Raw genomic sequence first — 17,549 nt, 5'->3', positions numbered from 1 at the left:
TGACCCTAAGCACCAAGCCAAGAGGACCTGAGCGCAGGTGAGTGTGGACACAAACCAAAATAAACAATTTCATCAAAAGCAGTAAAATTCTAATAATAACTCTATTCCCTCTAGTATGTATGCTACAGCACTTAAAAATTGACCCTTAGGGAGAGAGGACAAGGGTGGAGGTGCTTGTCACCAGGTGAGTCCCCGGGACCACATACAGTACCCGAAGCACTGCCACAAGTGACCCCGGAGCACAGAGCCCGAAGTAAGCTCTGAGTATCACAGGGTACAGCCCAACACCAACCAGCCTGAGGGTCATCACCAGGGAGGTCGTACGGGGGCAAAGCATGTACTTTGCACCTGGCCAAATAACCCCTAACACCAGGGGGAAGCCCGGAGAGCAATACTGCTGTGGCCCGAAAGCAAGCCAGCAGAAACACTGCGACAGCAGCAGCATCGGAAGAGACAGCCACTCCCCAGGCCTGTGGGCGCTCCTGAGCAGACTGGGAGGGACCCCCAAGCGCACAGCCGGAAGCAGCCCTGGAGCACCACCAGGGAGGGCCCAACCTCCAGAACCAGCTTTAGTGCCACAATGGGAAGAAGTCCCAGAAACGTAAACAAACAGGGTAGAAATGAAAATCAGCCACTCGAGCTGGAGAGACGCACAAGGTGCACCCAGGTTCCATGCCAGGCACCCATAGGGTCCCCCCAGCACTGCCAGGAGTTAAGTCCTGAGTGCAGAGCCAGGAATAGCCCCTGAGCATTGCCAGGGGTAGCCAATAAATAAATGAATGATCTTTTCCGCTTACTGGTCTTGGGGCCACACCCAGCTGTGTTCAGCATCACTGCCGGAGGGCTCAAGAGGCCCTAGGGGGCCAGGATGAAATCAGGGTCAGCAAGCCTTTCTCCCGGACATGGCTCTGACCCCAGTCAGGGTCACTACAGAGCCACGCAGCCAGGTGTCACTGCCAGGTGTCACTCCATGAGGGCACGGGCCACGGCGGCCTCCACTTCCTCAGGCTGTGGGCAAGGCTTCCCCCTCGCTGACACAGGCTCTCGAGTCCTGGGCAAATACAAGAGAAGGTTTCTCCTAACATAGCCTGAAACGGTTTTGGTACAGCAACAGAATCTTATTTTTTTACAAAGCTGCTTTCTTGAAACTCTGCTCCTGGGTGCGCTCTTAAAGAGAAGGCAGGGAAGAGGGCAGAACGGCTGTCCCACACAGGACACTGACGACGGCAGGAAGCCCAACTGGACAGTCACCAAGCTAGGAACACCTGCAGCGCTAAGAGCAAGTGCTGGAAGGGGAGAGACAGACAAAAACTGGGGATGCAGCTTGGCGGCAGAGCACACGCCTCCCGTGGGTGGGATCCTGGGTTCGATCTTTGCATCACAAAAATAAAGTTACAGCCTAGAGAAAATAAACTGATGGGTACTTCAACATAGTACCATAAATGTGAAATAGAAATTAAAGATACGTCTTAACTCAGAAAAGCTAAGTACCTTTTGAGTTAGATAAAACACAATCCAGGGACTTAAGAGAGGGGATAAGAAAAAAATACCTATGCGCTTAAATAGGTATATATGTTTTTATATTTTGTCTGACTTCGGTTTAGAGCCCTTGGCAAGCATACAGTTTTATAAGCGCAGAAATCCAAATGGTCTTTTTCAGATAAAAGTGCTCCTGTTTTAAGAAAAAGAATAAACCTAAGGCTCAGAGAAGAAATGGTTTGCCACGCACCTGGCTGACCCGGGTTTGATCCCTGCCTCCCTTACGGTTCCCCATCACTGCCACGAGTTAATTTTGGAGCTCAGAGCCAGGAGTAACCCCTGAGCACTGCTCAGTGTGATCCAAACGCCAAAGAAAGATGACTGTGATTCCAAGAGAGCCCGAGGCCCTTGGCACAGTCCATCTGACCTAATCAGAATGCTGCATTTCTATTTTACAGCGAGGAAACAATTTCTGAGATGTTAAATTATAAGTACACGAGTCTTTGGAACTTTTATGGCCATCCTTGTGCAAGTCAATGTTACCTTACTATGAATCTGTCTGGAAAAATACTTCAAGCTCCCGTTCAATTAAAAACCTCAAAAAAAAAAAAACCCTCTGACTCAGAAAGAGTAATATTTTTCTTATAACCCACTCAGGAAATTAACTTTCCCCGCCGGGTTCAGACGCCCAGGATCACGCTCCACACTGCGGCCCCTCGTGTCTCCAGCTCACACCTGTACGGGTCCTCCCACCTCGTAATTGCTCTCAACTCCCCAAGTGCCTTCTACTGCACAGGTCTAATTTTCCTGCAACCCACAGGTTTCATCATCCACCCAAAGTAACTTGGGAATTCCACATGTATGGCGGAGCACCACGCCAGGAACTCGGTGCAGAGAAAGGGCCAGACTGGCAAGGCTCCTATCCCCGGTCAGGGTGCAATCCAACCGGAGAGGCAGAGCTAAAGAACTGGAGGGCTGCTAGCCACGCATCTGAACAAGATGCACAGCCCGTCTGTCAGACAAAACGTCCACGGTGAGACACGAAGGTCCTAGGAGCACAATGTCTATAGACAGAGATGCTCTGTGTGCGTGTGTGTGTGGGGGGGGGGGGGGGGGGGACCATGAAAATCCCTTGTCCTCCCATCCTCCCATCCTTCTCCCCTGCTTCAGTGTGGATTCAGGAACAGACCCCCTACAGTAATGCCAAGCCTCTTCCTGTGTTCCGTTTAGGTTTTCTAGAAATTTCTCTTCCTCGTTTACCCAATACTAAAAACACGTTCCCTTCTCCAAATTGAGTCACAACTAGAAGGACAATTTTCTATTTTAATTCTGTGAGTGCCCATGTGTAAGTGTGCAGGGCCAGGACCAGGGCATCATGCCTGGGGGAGGTATATCCACTACGCTACAACGCTAGCTCCCAGGTTCTTGTTTGGGGAGACCAGGAGCATTCCTAGCAGGGCTCAGAGACCCTGCACGAGAGCAAGCTTGAGTTCCAAATACAAACTAGAATGCCCTGCAGCCCTCTGGGCCATCTCTCTGGCCCACCAGTTTTAATTTTAATGTACTGTTGCAAGAAGACTTAAGAAGAAAACTGGAAAATAATATATTCATCTTTTTGTGTCAAGGCCACGGCTGAGGGCGCTCCAGACTTGGGGGTTGCTGCCAATGGCATTCCTACAAAGGACGGATGCACGCTCGCCCTTTTGAGTTATTTATCCATCGGTTTTCTCTAAGAAAATAAACATCCGGGGAGGCACCAACACTCCTATCACTGAATAAGCAGCAATGCTAAGTGACCGCTAACAAGCAAATCCTCAGAAAGTAAATCTGGGGGGATAGATAAGAGTGATGAGACAGAGGCTAGGTCGCTGCTTTGCAGAGCCTACCCAGGTTCAATCCCTGGCATCCCGTGTGGTCCTGCCAGGAGTGCCCAAGTTGTGAGCATAGCCAGATACAATCTACCTGATCTTCAATCCATGCCCCAAACTGTTACATAGTTTCCATTTCGTTCCCTGTTTGCCTCAAATGCAATCTACTAATCATAAAAGCATGGATCACTGAAATCCACTGCCATTACCAAAACATAATCCAAAACTTTGTACTAATAATACACGAGTAGCTTCACTTAGTATTAATATTAGAAATAAAAGGCATCATAGGATCGAAGCCAAGAGTCCAGTGGATAGAGAGCTCGCCTTGCACACGACCAACCCAGGTTCTATGCCAGGCATCCCACATGGTCCCTCAAGCACTGCCTGGAGCAACCCCTGAACATCACCAGTGTGGTCCCAAACAGACAGAGTCAGCTGGGGATATGGTTGGACAGCAGAGCACGTGACCTGCAGGTGGGAAGCCTGGGGTTCATCCACAGCTCCAGCAAAGGAAAAAGGAAAACAAAAGAAGGTAAGAGGAGGTATTGAGATGCACGTTAAATTGCTTGAAAGTGCCCATTTTGCACTGGTGGAGGGATGGGTACTTGATCATTGTATAACTGAGACCCAAGCACAAAAATTTGTAAGTCTACAACTGTACCTCATGGTGTTTCACTAATAAAAAATAACAAATAAATAAAAAGTTCAGCACAAAAAAAAAGTGCCCATTTTGTAATGAAATCTTTTGGTCTAGCATTTCTTTTTTGCAAGTTTCTGCTGCGCTGACTTACAGATTACTTGCGAGACACTTAACAATTGGTACAGTAATTTTTGGCATTTCAGATCTTACTCAACTTTGTACCAGTCACGCAGATGACTGGCCACTGGTGGGTTTTGAAGCTGGCCTCCCCATCCATGAGGTCAGGGGCTTTGTCTTATTCACCGCCACACACACACTCAGCTCTGAGAACAGTTGCCGGTACATAATGGGGGAAGTCTGCAGACATCACTAGAGTAAATGTCTACCCCTTAATAACTGCTCATAAATGCGTAAGCCAAATTTTACATGTAAATCCCCCCCAACCATCTTACAAGTCAGAAAGATTACTGAACACTGCCCCACACCCGCATTAGAAACCTGAATGGTTATCACCAACTTCTGCAACTCTCTACGGCTTCCCCAGACTGAGAAGAGAACTCAAAGCTTGAAACCTTCCAACTCTGGGTTATCTATCACACGCAATTGGGGGCAAAGGGGCTTCCAAGCAGTGCTCAGCCAGGCAGGTCGAGGGCTGGGCCCAGCTGTGGAGCTGGGAGCATGGAGCCACGCCCGCCACGCAAAGGAGCAGGGGATGGTGGGGTTTGAACTTGGGCTCCAGGGCGTGCCACTCTCCTGCCCCTGGATGCCGACCACCTCCCCGGCCCTCAGATCTTCCAGCCACTACTTTGTCCCTAACTTCAACAAAATGTTAATTAGACGCAGTTTTCCCCCAGGTGCTTTCTAAAGGGCAGTCTGGGCTGGAGCGCGCACTCCACGCTACAGGCTGTGGGTAGGTTCAATCCACAGGGTCCCCCAAGCACCAGCCCAGTGCTGAATCACTGAGCTGGGAGTTTCCCCGCGCATCAACGGGTGCGGCCCAATGGTTTCTAACAACAACTCAAAACACCTTCCATTACTCACTGCAGATTTTCCGCCCCTTTTTTTGTTCTGTTTTGGGATACATCCAGGAGTGCTCAGGTCACTCCCAGCAGTGCTCCAGGGACCACCCAGAGTGTAGGGATTAAGCTGCCCCCACTTCCCCCCGACACACTCCAGCACTCACTGACCTTGCTCAGATCTCCGCGGGATTTTTAATCTACTTTTCATCGAAACTCACCATTCCAGGGTTCTCTGATCACTTAATAAACAGTTATTACATACTTCTAGATCACCTGTAAATCAGTTCTATCCTCTTTGGTTCTGAGGCTTCTCTAATCTCTAGGAAACTGCACGTGGCCCTGGGGATCACACCCAGGCCTCCGACACAGAGCGTGAGCTACAATCTACTGAGCTCTCTGGCCCCCAAATCAGCAGCTCTTAAACATCTGCTCAGAGAAATGCCACCCCAAAGCCTGCCGATGCTCGCAGACCTCGCTGAAATGCACCCGGCTCATCAGATACAAAGACCCACCCAAACAGCCAATTCTGCTTTTTAGTCTATTTATTTACACATAATTCTACGGCGAGGCCTTGCCTTTTAACTCTTTGCCGTAGCGGTGCTGGGTATCAACCCAGGGCCCCGCACTGGAAGGCAAATATTCTGAGCTACATGCTGGACCCACAGCCCTGCAAGTTAATGTTAACTGAGCGCTCCCCACACCCAAGGTACTGCATTCAGTACTACAAGCATCAAAAATATCAAAATAAGCGAAAACTGTCCCTATTTACAAAGATATCTTCCTAGGGTTACAGAAATGGGGTGGAAGGGACGGTAATTAGATACTTGTCTGGATCACACAGACTCCAGTTTGATGCCCAGGCACTATATATGATCCCAAACACCACCAGTAGTGGCCCCCTGAGCACACAGCTCAGGAGGCAGAAAGCCCTGCGTGCCACAGGGCATGGCCCCAAAGCGCCCCCCCACCCGCAAAAAAAAAAAAAACACCATTTTACAAGAAAGCAGTGGCAAACATTTAAATAACAGGCTCTCGAACAAAAAAGTAGTACTTCAGCCTGTTTTGCAACTGAGGAACTATGGTTCAAGGATTCCTGAAATTCCTAACGGGGAGAGGGGGTCTGCCCAGTCCTGGCAAAGGGCTCAGGGGGCTCACACTGTCCGTGAGGGAGCTCTGGGTTCCGTCGGCACCACCCTCCACCCCAAAGGAGGTCCTCATTTACGAAGCAATACTGTTATCTTTTGAAATAAAACCATTTTCTTTCAGAAGTGAAAGCGAGGGCGGAATCCCACGGCAGAGACGCCAGCTGGGAAGTGCACAACCCCAGAGGCAGGCAGCTGTGGGTCAAGGGCTCTGCACCTGAGCGGGCCAGCTGCCCGGGACCGAGTGCGCCCTTTACAGAGGCCATCGACAGCCCTCCACCAAGGGAAAAGGACAGTCACTGTGACAATTGAAAGGAAAAATACGAAAGCCCGGTCTTCAGAGACTGGAAAGTGTGCTGGAGAAACGGTCCGGCAAGCACTGTGCGTGCTCACCATGCTCTCGGCAGACTGGGCCCCACCAGGAGTGCTCCCTGAGCACAGAGCCAGGAACAAGCCCTGTGTGCATCCTCCGCACCCCAGCACTACCCCACAGTACAAAGACTCACTGAAGCCTTTTGAGTTCTGAAAGGCTGCTCGGTCAAACACAAATCCGAAGCAATTTTGTGTCACTAACAGGAGCCATCAAAAGAAAAAACAGGAAAAACTTTTATCCACTAAATAGAGCTCAACGAGTAAGAAAATTAAAAAAAAAAAAAAAAAAACAACTGCGGGCTGGTGAGATACTACAGCAGATAGGGCACTTGCCCGGCTGACCTAGGTTTGCTCCCTAGCACCCAATAGGGTCCCCGGAGCACCACCAGGAGTGATCCCTGAGCACAGAGCCGGAGAGGACAAGTCCTGAGCACACCTGGTGGGACTCAAAAACCAAATAATAGAAAAAAGGGGGGGAAAGAGAAAGATGAAAAACTTCCCGAGATCCTAAAAAGGAAGAGCGGCGTCTGGCTGAAGAAGTAGCCGTCAGGTCCTGAGAAGAGCCGCAGCCCCACTGGGGGACGACCGAGCTCCTGAGCGGCTGCTCCTCTTCCACACACCCCCTACGAGCTGAAACCTACCACGGAAACTCTGTTTCCACCTCTCAGAAAACCTGTTTCCTAACAAACGCTTGTTCTTTGAGCTGCTAAATTTGGGGTATTTGTTCTACGGCAACAAGAAGTACAAAGCGGCCAGAGTGGCGCCTGACTGGACACTCGCACTGGGAAGGAGCTCGGGCCAAGCCTCACGCTGAGCCATCGGAGGTGACAAAGCGGAATGTCTTCTCTCCGGGCGCCCACAGCATCCACGAGTCCCAGAGTCCCACGCTACAGAAACCCGCGCCTGCACCGATTCCGCAAGGGACCCGACCCGATCCGATCCAGCAGCCCGGCCTGTTTCCAAAGGAAAGGCGGACTCCTCGGCTCTCACCGCCTCGCTTCCATCCTCAAACCGGTGGCGTCTTCTGTGACATGGCCCGTTAATGGTTTTTAAGACAGTCCTCCTTCAGTAAATCACAGCACAGCCTGTCAGCGGTGGAGACAGACCTCTGAGCAGCCCAAAGCTAATCAGAATCAGAAGGAAGCGGAGACTCCGCAGCTGAGACGCGGGCGAAGGGTGAGGGGGACTGGGGCGTGAAGAGCGCCCACCCGGCCCTCACAGGAGGCATCTCCCAGCCTCAGGCACACCGACAGGAAAACACCCGCAACATGCGGACTTCCGTGCTAGGAAATCTGAAAGTTCAAACTCTGTGCCAAAAGATCTTCCCAATCATATGGCTTGGAAGGAGGGTTTTGGCCTATTTTCCCGACGCCTAAGCAATCTTAGCTCACCTTTAAAACTTTTAAGTGACAGGGGGTTCAAATTTGACCCACAAAATTTCCGGTTTTTACCCCCTTTTTGGGGGAAGGGAGCCGAGGTGCACCCAGAAATGCTTAGGGCTTACTCCTGTCTCTGGGCTCAGGGACCATTCCTGGTAGGCTCAAGGGACCTTATGGAGTGCCAGGGATTAAACCCGAGTATGCCCAGGCAAGGCACGCGTCCTACCCCCTGTACTATCGCTCTGCCCCCCACACAATGTGGAAGGGCCTAGGGCCAGGGAGGTAGCTCAGGGGCAGAGCACTTACTCTGCAAGGGAGAGGTCCTGGGTTCAATCCCTGACACTACACACACAAAATCAGGCCCGGGTTGACCATGAGCTTCCATTTCTGCACCTTCCCTATCATCCACACCCTCCTCTCTCCTTACACAAAAGGCACTTTTCACTTGACACCCGCATTCATCCAGAAAAACCTACAGAAGCAGCTGCGGCTTCCATAAAATGAAACAACATATCCTAGTTGGAATACAAATACAGATCAAAAACACAAAGAATAATACGATCACCTCATCTATACAGGTACAGGTAGCAGCTTCCACATAGAAGCAGATTCAACATCGCTACAGCTAGTATGCAAACTTAAAGTTGAGGCGTTTTAAATTCCAAAATTTTATTTAAAAGTAAATGTCTATTCTAGAAAAGCTTCGAGAGACCTCTGTCTCAACTAACAGTAAAGAAAATTCCATTATCAACTTGAAAGTTTTCTAACTTTACTAAATAAACACCACAGTGCGCTTATATTGTTTTGGTGGGGGTTAGTTCTGTTTTTTTTTTTTTGTGGGGGGAGAAGGCCACACCCAGCAGTGCTCAGGGATCACTCCTGCAAGGAGCTTTGGGATCACTCCTGGAAGGGCCCAGGGGACCCGTATGTTGTGCCAGGGATTGCACCCAGGTCAGTCCTGTGTACGTGCAACCTTACCTGCTGCACTGTCTCTCTGGCACCCTTACACTGGTTTTTCAATAACTTTCTCCTACGGGAAATCAGTATTTCTTGTACCAAGTGTCATCTAATTATTTTATAAATGAGTCACTTTTCACCACACAACTCTTCCAATACAGGTTTCTAAAGTGACACCCTGGATCACACGTTTCACCAAACTTCACAATTAATTTTTCCTTAAAAAAATAAATAATAAAAATATTTCAGAGATTTCAACAATTCTAAAGCATGATAAACTCAAAAGTATGATGTAATTTCAAAGCCTATTATACTGAATAGGCATAATAGGCATTATAACAGAGTAAATTTTGAAGATAAAATCACTGTGATAGAACGCCTCAAGTTTTCTTAAAAGCACTTTAAAACCACAATATCCTTCCATCAGTTACCAAAATAAAGACTTCCTACCATGAAATCAATCTATGAAGTTCAATTAGATTGGTGTAATCAGAAAACCTATGGGACAGAAGACCTATGAGTAATTTCCAGTTTTAAAATAACTTAAAATAAGCAACCGAGAGGCATTTCAAAATTAAGATTTTTCAAGATCATAACCAATTTCACTACCAAGGCTTACACAAACGATGATTCTATTACTCTGAAATGGAAAAATGACAATACTTGTTGCCAGTAATGCTTATACATGAAGAAAAGCTGTATGATGGGCTAAGAAATTTTAATCTTACTGACTCAAAATCGTGGCAACAATGTTACTGGCTCCTTATGGTGAAACCCTATGCAAAAATGAGCTATTCAAGTACCTACTTAGAACAGGAAATAAAGACAAAACTTGAACTGCCAAAATATTAAGCAATACTTCATTTTCTTCTAAGGGGCCTGTAGGTCTTGATATTAAATTTAAAAGAAAAAAATAAAGGACTCTGGCACACAGCTTGCCTTATTTAAGGTTCGAAACTTTTGTGAAGCTGAAATAGCAGACTCTGTTCAATCTACTTCTATACTGTATTTACTGCTGGAGCGTGAGGCCCGACTTGCTTCTCTATCTGTTCACCAGAAATCAAAAGACCCATCTTGTCCAGAGCTGTGAAATGCTCGCGATATTTAAGCTGTGCAGTCAGGCACAACTTTAAGATCCAATGCACGGGCACACACTAGGTAAAAATGTAACCAGGGTGGGTCCTGTTGCCATAAAGAAGTATCAACTTCCAAACCTCTCTTGGTACCGATGGAGACGTGAGCAACAGCACTTGCTTCACTCTGGACGATTCACATCCATTTTCAATTTCTCACGAAGACATTCTCCTTCCTGTCCATGACTACCCAGCACAAAACTCTTTTAAAGCTCGTACGATTTCCGTGCATCTAAGACTCTGCCTTCACTAGACATTAAAGCTAAATGCCAAATCCAATCTAACGCTGCACTTTCAAAATATTTGGAGCTTTATTCCTTGAAACATTAAAATATAAACCAGTGTTCATTTTTGTCAGTTAACAATTGGAATTCCTCGAAGTGTCGAATATTTAAACTTTTGAGATTCAAGTCAAAAATCTCCTGCTCATCCAAAACATTAGCAGATGGTCAAAATAAAAGCTGACACACTTGGGAAGCAGTGTAAGCAACACGCAGGACGGGGTTCTGGTGGAGAAGTGCATGGGGGGAAAAAAAAATCACTTCCAAATATGAGACTTCCCAAAGAGGGATCCAGAAAAGGTGTGTGTGTGTGTGAAGGGGGGGGGGGGGGGATTTGCGGCTACAATGTGATCCTGACAACGTCCTAAAAGCAGGAAGGCAAATGGGGGGGGGGGGGGGTCAGTCTTGCCAGGACTTAGGAAAAACCACAGCCCCATCTTCGGGGGCCTCTTCCCCCCCCTCCCCCCCGCCCCGCTGGCCTGGGCCCAGGGCCTTAAATGCTCGCAAGTCCCCCTCGTGCCTGGCCCGCGGCTCGCTCCGCCAAGTTCCCTTTCACAGGACACCCCCCCCCCCATCCCCGTCCTGCTTGTCCTGCTTCTCCTCGTCCTCCTCCTCCTCGGTCCTCGGCCCCCCGAAGACTTGCACGGGGGTGGGGGGGGGAGTCTCCAAACTTTCTCCCGGATTTCATCACCCAACACAGCGCGGGCACTCGGGAGCCCGGGAACCACATGCACGGCCGCACGCGGGGAGGAACTTGGCCAGCGCGGGCGGGCGGGCGGGCGGACGAGGGGTCAAGGACTAAGCTGGGCTGGGAGGGATGGGGGGGATGGGGAAAAGGGGAGTAGGGCCCCTTCCCTGCACCTCACCCGCGTCCCTCCCTCCAGTCCCCATCTCCCCACCCCGCACCCCCACTCCCAGCCGGCCCAAGTGAGGGCCGGGTGTGTGTGTGTGTGTGTGTGTTGGGGGAGGGGGGGTTCTCCCCGGGTGCAGCCCTAAGTTTGTGCAAAAAGCAAAAAAAAAATAAGAAAGAAAAAAAAACCGCAGGCGAAGCCCAGCCATGTTGGGAAACACTTGTCAATCACGGCGGTGACAAGTGTCGGGCCCGCGGCTGCACGCGCAGCTAACCTGGGTCCCGGTGGGGAACCGGGGGGGGGGGGGGGGGGGGCGCGCGCATCCAGGCCCCTCTCCCGCTCCGCCCGGGGCGGCTCGGGGCCTTACTGGGGGGTGGGGTTGGGGGGCCGGGGTCCGAGAGAGCGTGGAGGCGCGGGGTGGGGTGGGGGAAAAGAGGAGGAGCTGGGGGGCGGGGGTCCCGGCCGTGCAGGGCCGCGCCCGAGGACGGCGCGGGGGGCGCGAGGCGCGAGGCCCCGGCGGGCGCGGGGCGCGGGGCGCGGGTCCGGGGCCACTGACCTGTCCTCCGAGTCCATGCGGCTCAGCGGCTCCCCGTCCGACGACATCTCCAGGCTGCCCCGCCGGCCGCCCGAGGTCGCGCTGCCGCCGCCGCCGCCGCCGGTGCCGTAGCCCTCGTCGCCGCCGCTGGAGACGACGCTGCTGCTGCTGCTGCCGCCGCCGCCGCCCCCGCCAACGCCGCCAACGCCGCCGCCCCCGCCGCCCCGCGGTCCCTTGGGCTCCTCCAGGCCCTCCTTGGCGTCCCCATCCCCGCTGCTGCTGCTGCTGCTGCTGCTGCTGGCGGCGCCGGGGCTGAGCGAGCGCGTCTCGTCGCCGCTGCTGCTGCCGCCGCCGCCGCCGCCACCGCCGACGCCGCCACCAACGCCGCCGCCAACGCCGCCAACGCCGCCGCCGCCGCTGCTGCTGCCGCTGCTGCTGCCCACCAGGCTCTCGGCGCTGCTCTCCTCCTCGGCGCCGCCGCTGCTGCTGCTGCTCCCGTCCTCCTCCTCATCCTCCTCCTCGTCGTCCTCCTCCTCCTCCTCGTCCTCCTCCTCCTCGTCCTCGCCGGCCTGGCTGGCGCTCTCGGGGCTCGGCTCCGACATGGTCTCCGCCTCGCCGCCCCCCACGCCGCCGCCGCCGCCGCCGCCGCCCTGCAGCAGCAGCGCCGCCACCGCCTGGGCCTCCGCCGCCGCCGCCTCCTCGTCGTCCTCCTCCTCCTCCTCTTCCTCCTCCTCCTCCTCCTCCTCCGGCGGGGGCTCGGGCCGGCCGGCGGGCGGAGGGCTCAGGCGGGAGAGCTCCTCCAGGTCGGCCATGTCGGCGAGCGCGGCGGCCATGGCGGCGCGCGCGCTCCTCCTCCTCGGCCCCCGCCCCGCCGCCGCCGCCGCCGCCGCCGCCGCCGCTCGGTTCCGACTCGGCTCCGGCTCCGGCTCCCGCGCCCCCTCGCGAACGCCCCGCGCTCGGCGGCCGCCGCCGCCGCCGCCGCCGCCGCCGCAGCCGCCGCACAGCAGGAGGAGGGCCGCGCGCTGCGTCAGCCGCACACGCGCTACGGAGCCCGCGCGGGGACAGGCGCTGGCTGAACGCGCGCGCGCGCGCGCACACACACATACACACACACCGCCCGGCACGCTTTCCGCGCCTGCGCGGCCCCGCCCCCTCCGCGGCGAAGCCCCGCCCCCACATGAGGCCCCGCCCCGCGCCGCTTCCTCTCGGCCTTCCCACGCCTTCCTCCTCCTCCCCCGGCGGAAGCGGCCCGCGCGCGCGCGCGCGGCCCCGGGGATTTCGGCCGCCCTCCCGGTTCTCACGCGCGCGGCTCATTCATTCCCACTCCGGCGCGGGCGGCCCGCGGCCAGCATCTGGGCTCCCGGGGCGTTTACCGGTCCCGCCGCCGAGGCCACGCTGCTGCTGCTTGGTCAACCGGGGGTTCAGCTGACCCCTGAGGTTGCATCAACTGCCTCCCACCCACCCAGCCTCGAGACTGTCAAAACTTCTCAGCTCCCGAGCCCGCCCGAATCGTGGCACAGTTTTCCAGGGACGCGGCACCGTGTTTAGCAGCCCGTCATCAGTAGTTCCTCCCCTCGCTCTCCCCGTTTCGAATACGGCCAAATGAATTCGAAAGACCTCGCAGCTTTTAATACCGCGTGGCATTTTAATGTCACATCCCCTTCAGAACTTTGTACTAAGAAAGAAAAAAAAAATCATGCTTGAAGACCCCTCGAATAAAATGTCATTTAAAATGTTCAGGGCACCACGTTTGGTCCCCCTGAGCTCGGCCAGGAGTGATCCCTGAGCACCGCCGGGTGTGGCCCCAAAACCAAGATTAAACATATTTTTAGAGTGGCTCTTAAATTTCTTTCGACCACAACACGTTTAGATTTTCAACAGATCCAAACCAACATTTCAAGTGCTCAATAACGCTATACTCAAAAGATTTTCCTAAAAACGTAGATTACAGAGCTAGAATTGAGATGCCCCCCCCCCAGCTAGTTTTAGCAGTAGATAAGTACTACAAGAAGAAAGCGTTCTGCATCAATTCTATCCCAACTTTTCAATTCCACGGCCGTAAGCATTGAGAAAACTTGCCCGCCTAAGTAAGTAGAGGAGAATGAATGGAGTTTTGTTCGAGTGATGCCACCCCATTCTTTGAACGCCTTCCAAATTATATGCCCCAAAATCACATAAAGCTCTAACAAAGAAAAAATACTTTTAATGATCCATCAGCCAACAACACTGATTAGACTCTCTTTCAACGTTGTTGGAAGCATGAAACTGAAAACCCCCCCGAATTTGTAAAAGGATGTGTGACCCATTCCCATTCATCAGACTATTGTTCCTTTTGGGGGTGTCCCGGGGGTTGCTGCATCCCTGGGGTATTGCAGCTCTGTAAGATTTGGGGTGGAGAAGAACTGGGCCTTTCTCTTGTAAAACAGGGGAGGGGCGTTTCAGATAAAGGAGGGGGCTGGAATGGAGAGCTCTCTTCACTCCAACCAGCAGGCTCTCTGCTTCTATTCATCCCGGCGGATTTATTTTTTCAGGGAGGCTAGGGAAAGCAAGGCAGGATCAGGAATTAAGGGCCTCCGAACTGAATCTCCGCCGGCAAACACATCCTACGAAAGCTTCTCATGCCACCATAGACACTATGATATTTACTGCCCTGAGTTTTTGAAAGGCTGTTTATAGACCCCCTATGTTGCCTCAAGAGAAAGCAGAACGGAAAATGAATAGCAGGAGGCATGCTTTATAGGTACCTTCACACACACACACACACACACACACACACGGATGCAAAGTAGCCTGAAACATCTGAACTAGTAAGCAAACAAGAACAGAGTTGCGAATTGACAAGCATTGAAAAGTGAACCTTAAGCACATGTGCATTCTTGTTTGTGTTTATCAAGGAAAGTCGGTAAGGCATTTGCTTTGCACGAGGCCTTCCCAGGTTCGATCCCCAGCATGCCATCTGGTCTTAGTCCGCCAAGTGAACCCTGAGTGCCGAGCCAGAGCGAATGGAGCCCCAAGCATCTCCAAATGTGGAACCAAAAAAGCAAAAACAATTTTGGATTTGGGAATGAGAGCAATATAGCATAATAAGTACGGTACGGGTTCTATAGCCAGAATACCATATGGTTCCCAGAATACCGCCAGGAATTCTGGAGTGCAGAACCAGGAGATAGCCCTGAGCAAATCCAGTTGTGAAATGCTCCCCACAAAAACAACAACAACAACAAATTTGAACTTTAACAGATGTATATAACAAGAGATACCAATTACATCTTTTTTAAAAAAAAATCATCTAGGGGCTAGAGCAATAAAACAGCGGGTAGGGTGTTTGCCTTGCATGCAGCCAACCCAGATTCAATTCCCAGCATCCCATATAGTCCCCTGAGCACCACCAGGAGTAATTCCTGAGTGCAGAGCCAGGAGTAACCTCTGTGCATCGCTGGGTGTGACTCAAAAAGCAAAATAAAATGAAAAATCATCTAATTTCAATTTATTAGAGGTGGACCTTGAAAAACTGAGTTAAATTGAATTGTGTGGAGAAGAATTGTAACGTGCAGAAGCAGTAACATGGAAAAGCAGAAAAAATGTATTGACGATGTAAGCCATGAGAAAGCCAGTCTACAAAGACAAACTCAAAGATTAGCTGGCGGAGACTGTGGAGTAAAAAAGTTTGACTTGGGACCAGAGAACAGAACAGTGGGTAGGGCGCTCACCTTGCAAGGCCAACCTGGGTTCGATCCCCGGCACGTCCACATAGGTCCCCTGAGCTCTGTCAGGAGTGACCCCTGAGCACAGAGCCAGGAGTAACCCCTAAGTATGCCCTGCAAGGCCGGGTGTGGCCTTGCAACAAACAAACAACAAACAACAAAAAGGTTGACTTTGAAACACAATAGGTTTCTTTGTTGGGGGTTTTTTTGTGGGGGGAGGAGCACAGGGAGGTGCATCTGGCCAGACTCAAGGTTTAGTCCCCAGAGCCCTGCGGCTTCACTTTCTCTCCAGTGCCTACCTCAGGTCAGGGTTTGCTTTGTTGGGTTTTTTTGATGTTGTGGGGCCTCACCAGCGATGCTCTGAGGTTACTCCTAGCTCTGCACTCAGAATTACTCCTGGTGGTACTAGGGAAACCACGTGGGACGCCAGGGATCGAACTCGAGTAGTCTGCATGCAAGGCAAGCGCCCTAAAACCCGCCGTACTATCGCTCCGGGGCCCTTAAGTCTAAAAAACCTTCAGTTCATTCCCCATCCCCCCCACACACACACACACACACACCATCGAGCGCCATCCGGTCCAGGTACACTGACCACTGCCTTCCACGTCCAGAGCACCAAACCATCTCGGGACGCTGAAGGAGCCACAGCAGAGGGAAGGGGGGGGGGGGGGGGAAGGAACAATATAAACTCGGTCACTTGGAAAATGTGTCACTAAAGGGCCTTCGCGGTTACTTTGTTGCCGCTGCTTGTCCATTAACTTTGGAGCTGAACTCGGAGCTCAGAGTTCCTCTTCACTTAGCTCTGCGCTCAGGGATCACGCCGGGGCGGAGGTAATGCATGATGCAGAATGGAAACCGAATCAGCCACGTGCAAAACAAACGCCTTACCCGCTCCTATCTCTTAAGCCTCTAGGAATTTTATTTCACTGCAAATTTTCAAAAAAAAAAAAAGTTTTTCAAAAAAAAAGAACTGGAAAGGTTCAAGCCTCTAGGAATTTTATTTCACTGCAAATTTAAAGAAAAAAAAATGTTCAAGAACTGGAAACGTTCAAGAACTGAGCTAATACAGCGGGTAGAGCTTTGCCTTGCACGCGGCCGACCCAGGTTCGGTCCCCGGCACCCTACGTGGTTCCCAAGCGCAGCGGCAGGGCTAATTCCTGCGCGCAGAGCCAGGAGTCATTCACCCCCTGAGCATCGCCGGATGGGACCCAAAATGCCAACCAAGAAAAGAAAAAGAACTGGATAAAGCCTTGGCGCCCTGCCCAGGTCTGCCTCACTTCCTAGCACTCTGCCACATCTGCCCAGGCGTTGGTGGTCAGTGGCTCCCCCCACCCGCCCCCCTCCCGGACTAGCCGCTGGCATCCTTCCTCGGCACCCGTCGGCCAGAAGGAGGCCAAGCTGGCAGAGCAGTGGCGCCCCAGAACCATCCCCCACTTACTCATGCCATGGCGTTCCATGCGGTGGCCCCGGGAAGGAGGATGCGCCAAGCGGCACGAGGGGTGGGGTTCAACCGGTGCATGCGCACGCGCGTGCCTCCGGGCGCTACAGTCCAGGCACCAAAGAAAGCTGCAACAGTAGCAGGGGCTGTTTTTTGCTGCGAGGGTGGAGCACATGCTCGTACTTGTGTGATGAGGCCCCGGGTTCGATTCCTGGCCCCCACCTGGAGACGCTCAAGCACTGACTGCAAGATCCACGATGGGCCAGCTTGCCAGCCCTCCTGCCCATCGGGCCCGTCCTAAACTAAGCAAAGCTGAAATTCGCTTCTAGAAACTTCTCTCGCCACTTGTCCGGGACTGATTGCAGGTCTGATGAGTCTAGTGATAAAGACGGAGAGACTGGCAACTTTTGATGGCATTATTTCATTTTTACTCTACTATCCTGAGAATTTTCTCCCTTTTATTTTGTTCCCCCTGGCACTTGACCAAAGTATTAGGGCACTGGGAATTTTCAGACTCCTGGTCAGCGCTCAGCGTTCTCCCATTCCACCTCACGCAGGGTGTGCGATGCTATGCCTAATTATAAGTTGCCCAATAACCACCTGGCAGCAGAGCAGATTTGAGAGGAAGAATAAGAGGAACAGTACTAATGAGCTCAATTAGCAACAATCACCAGGATTTTACTGCCTCTTCTACCTACTAACGCCTTGTGGCCGCCTCCAGCGTTCTGGGACCCTCCACCCCGCACCC

General features: G+C 52.3%; 1 protein-coding gene across 2 annotated transcripts in view; it reads right to left on the bottom strand.

The window, feature by feature from the left end:
• The window catches only part of AEBP2 (AE binding protein 2), a 58,948-nt gene extending 46,350 nt beyond the window's left edge, over positions 1-12,598 (bottom strand). Inside the window, exon 1 of one of the 2 annotated variants that reach the window (XM_056134588.1) lies at positions 11,681-12,598. In XM_056134588.1, coding sequence (XP_055990563.1) covers positions 11,681-12,492 — 812 coding nt within the window. In that variant the 5' untranslated portion in view covers positions 12,493-12,598. The remainder of the gene's footprint in view (positions 1-11,680) is intronic. The other variant, XM_056134587.1, reaches the window with a different exon arrangement.
• Between the last annotated feature and the right edge of the window lie 4,951 nt (positions 12,599-17,549).

This window comes from Sorex fumeus, unplaced genomic scaffold (assembly GCF_029834395.1).
Source record: "Sorex fumeus unplaced genomic scaffold, SorFum_2.1 ptg000100l, whole genome shotgun sequence".
Classification (NCBI taxonomy): Eukaryota; Metazoa; Chordata; class Mammalia; order Eulipotyphla; family Soricidae; genus Sorex; species Sorex fumeus.
Note: the sequence above shows the minus strand (reverse complement) of the source record. Positions and strands in the feature narration are given on the sequence as shown.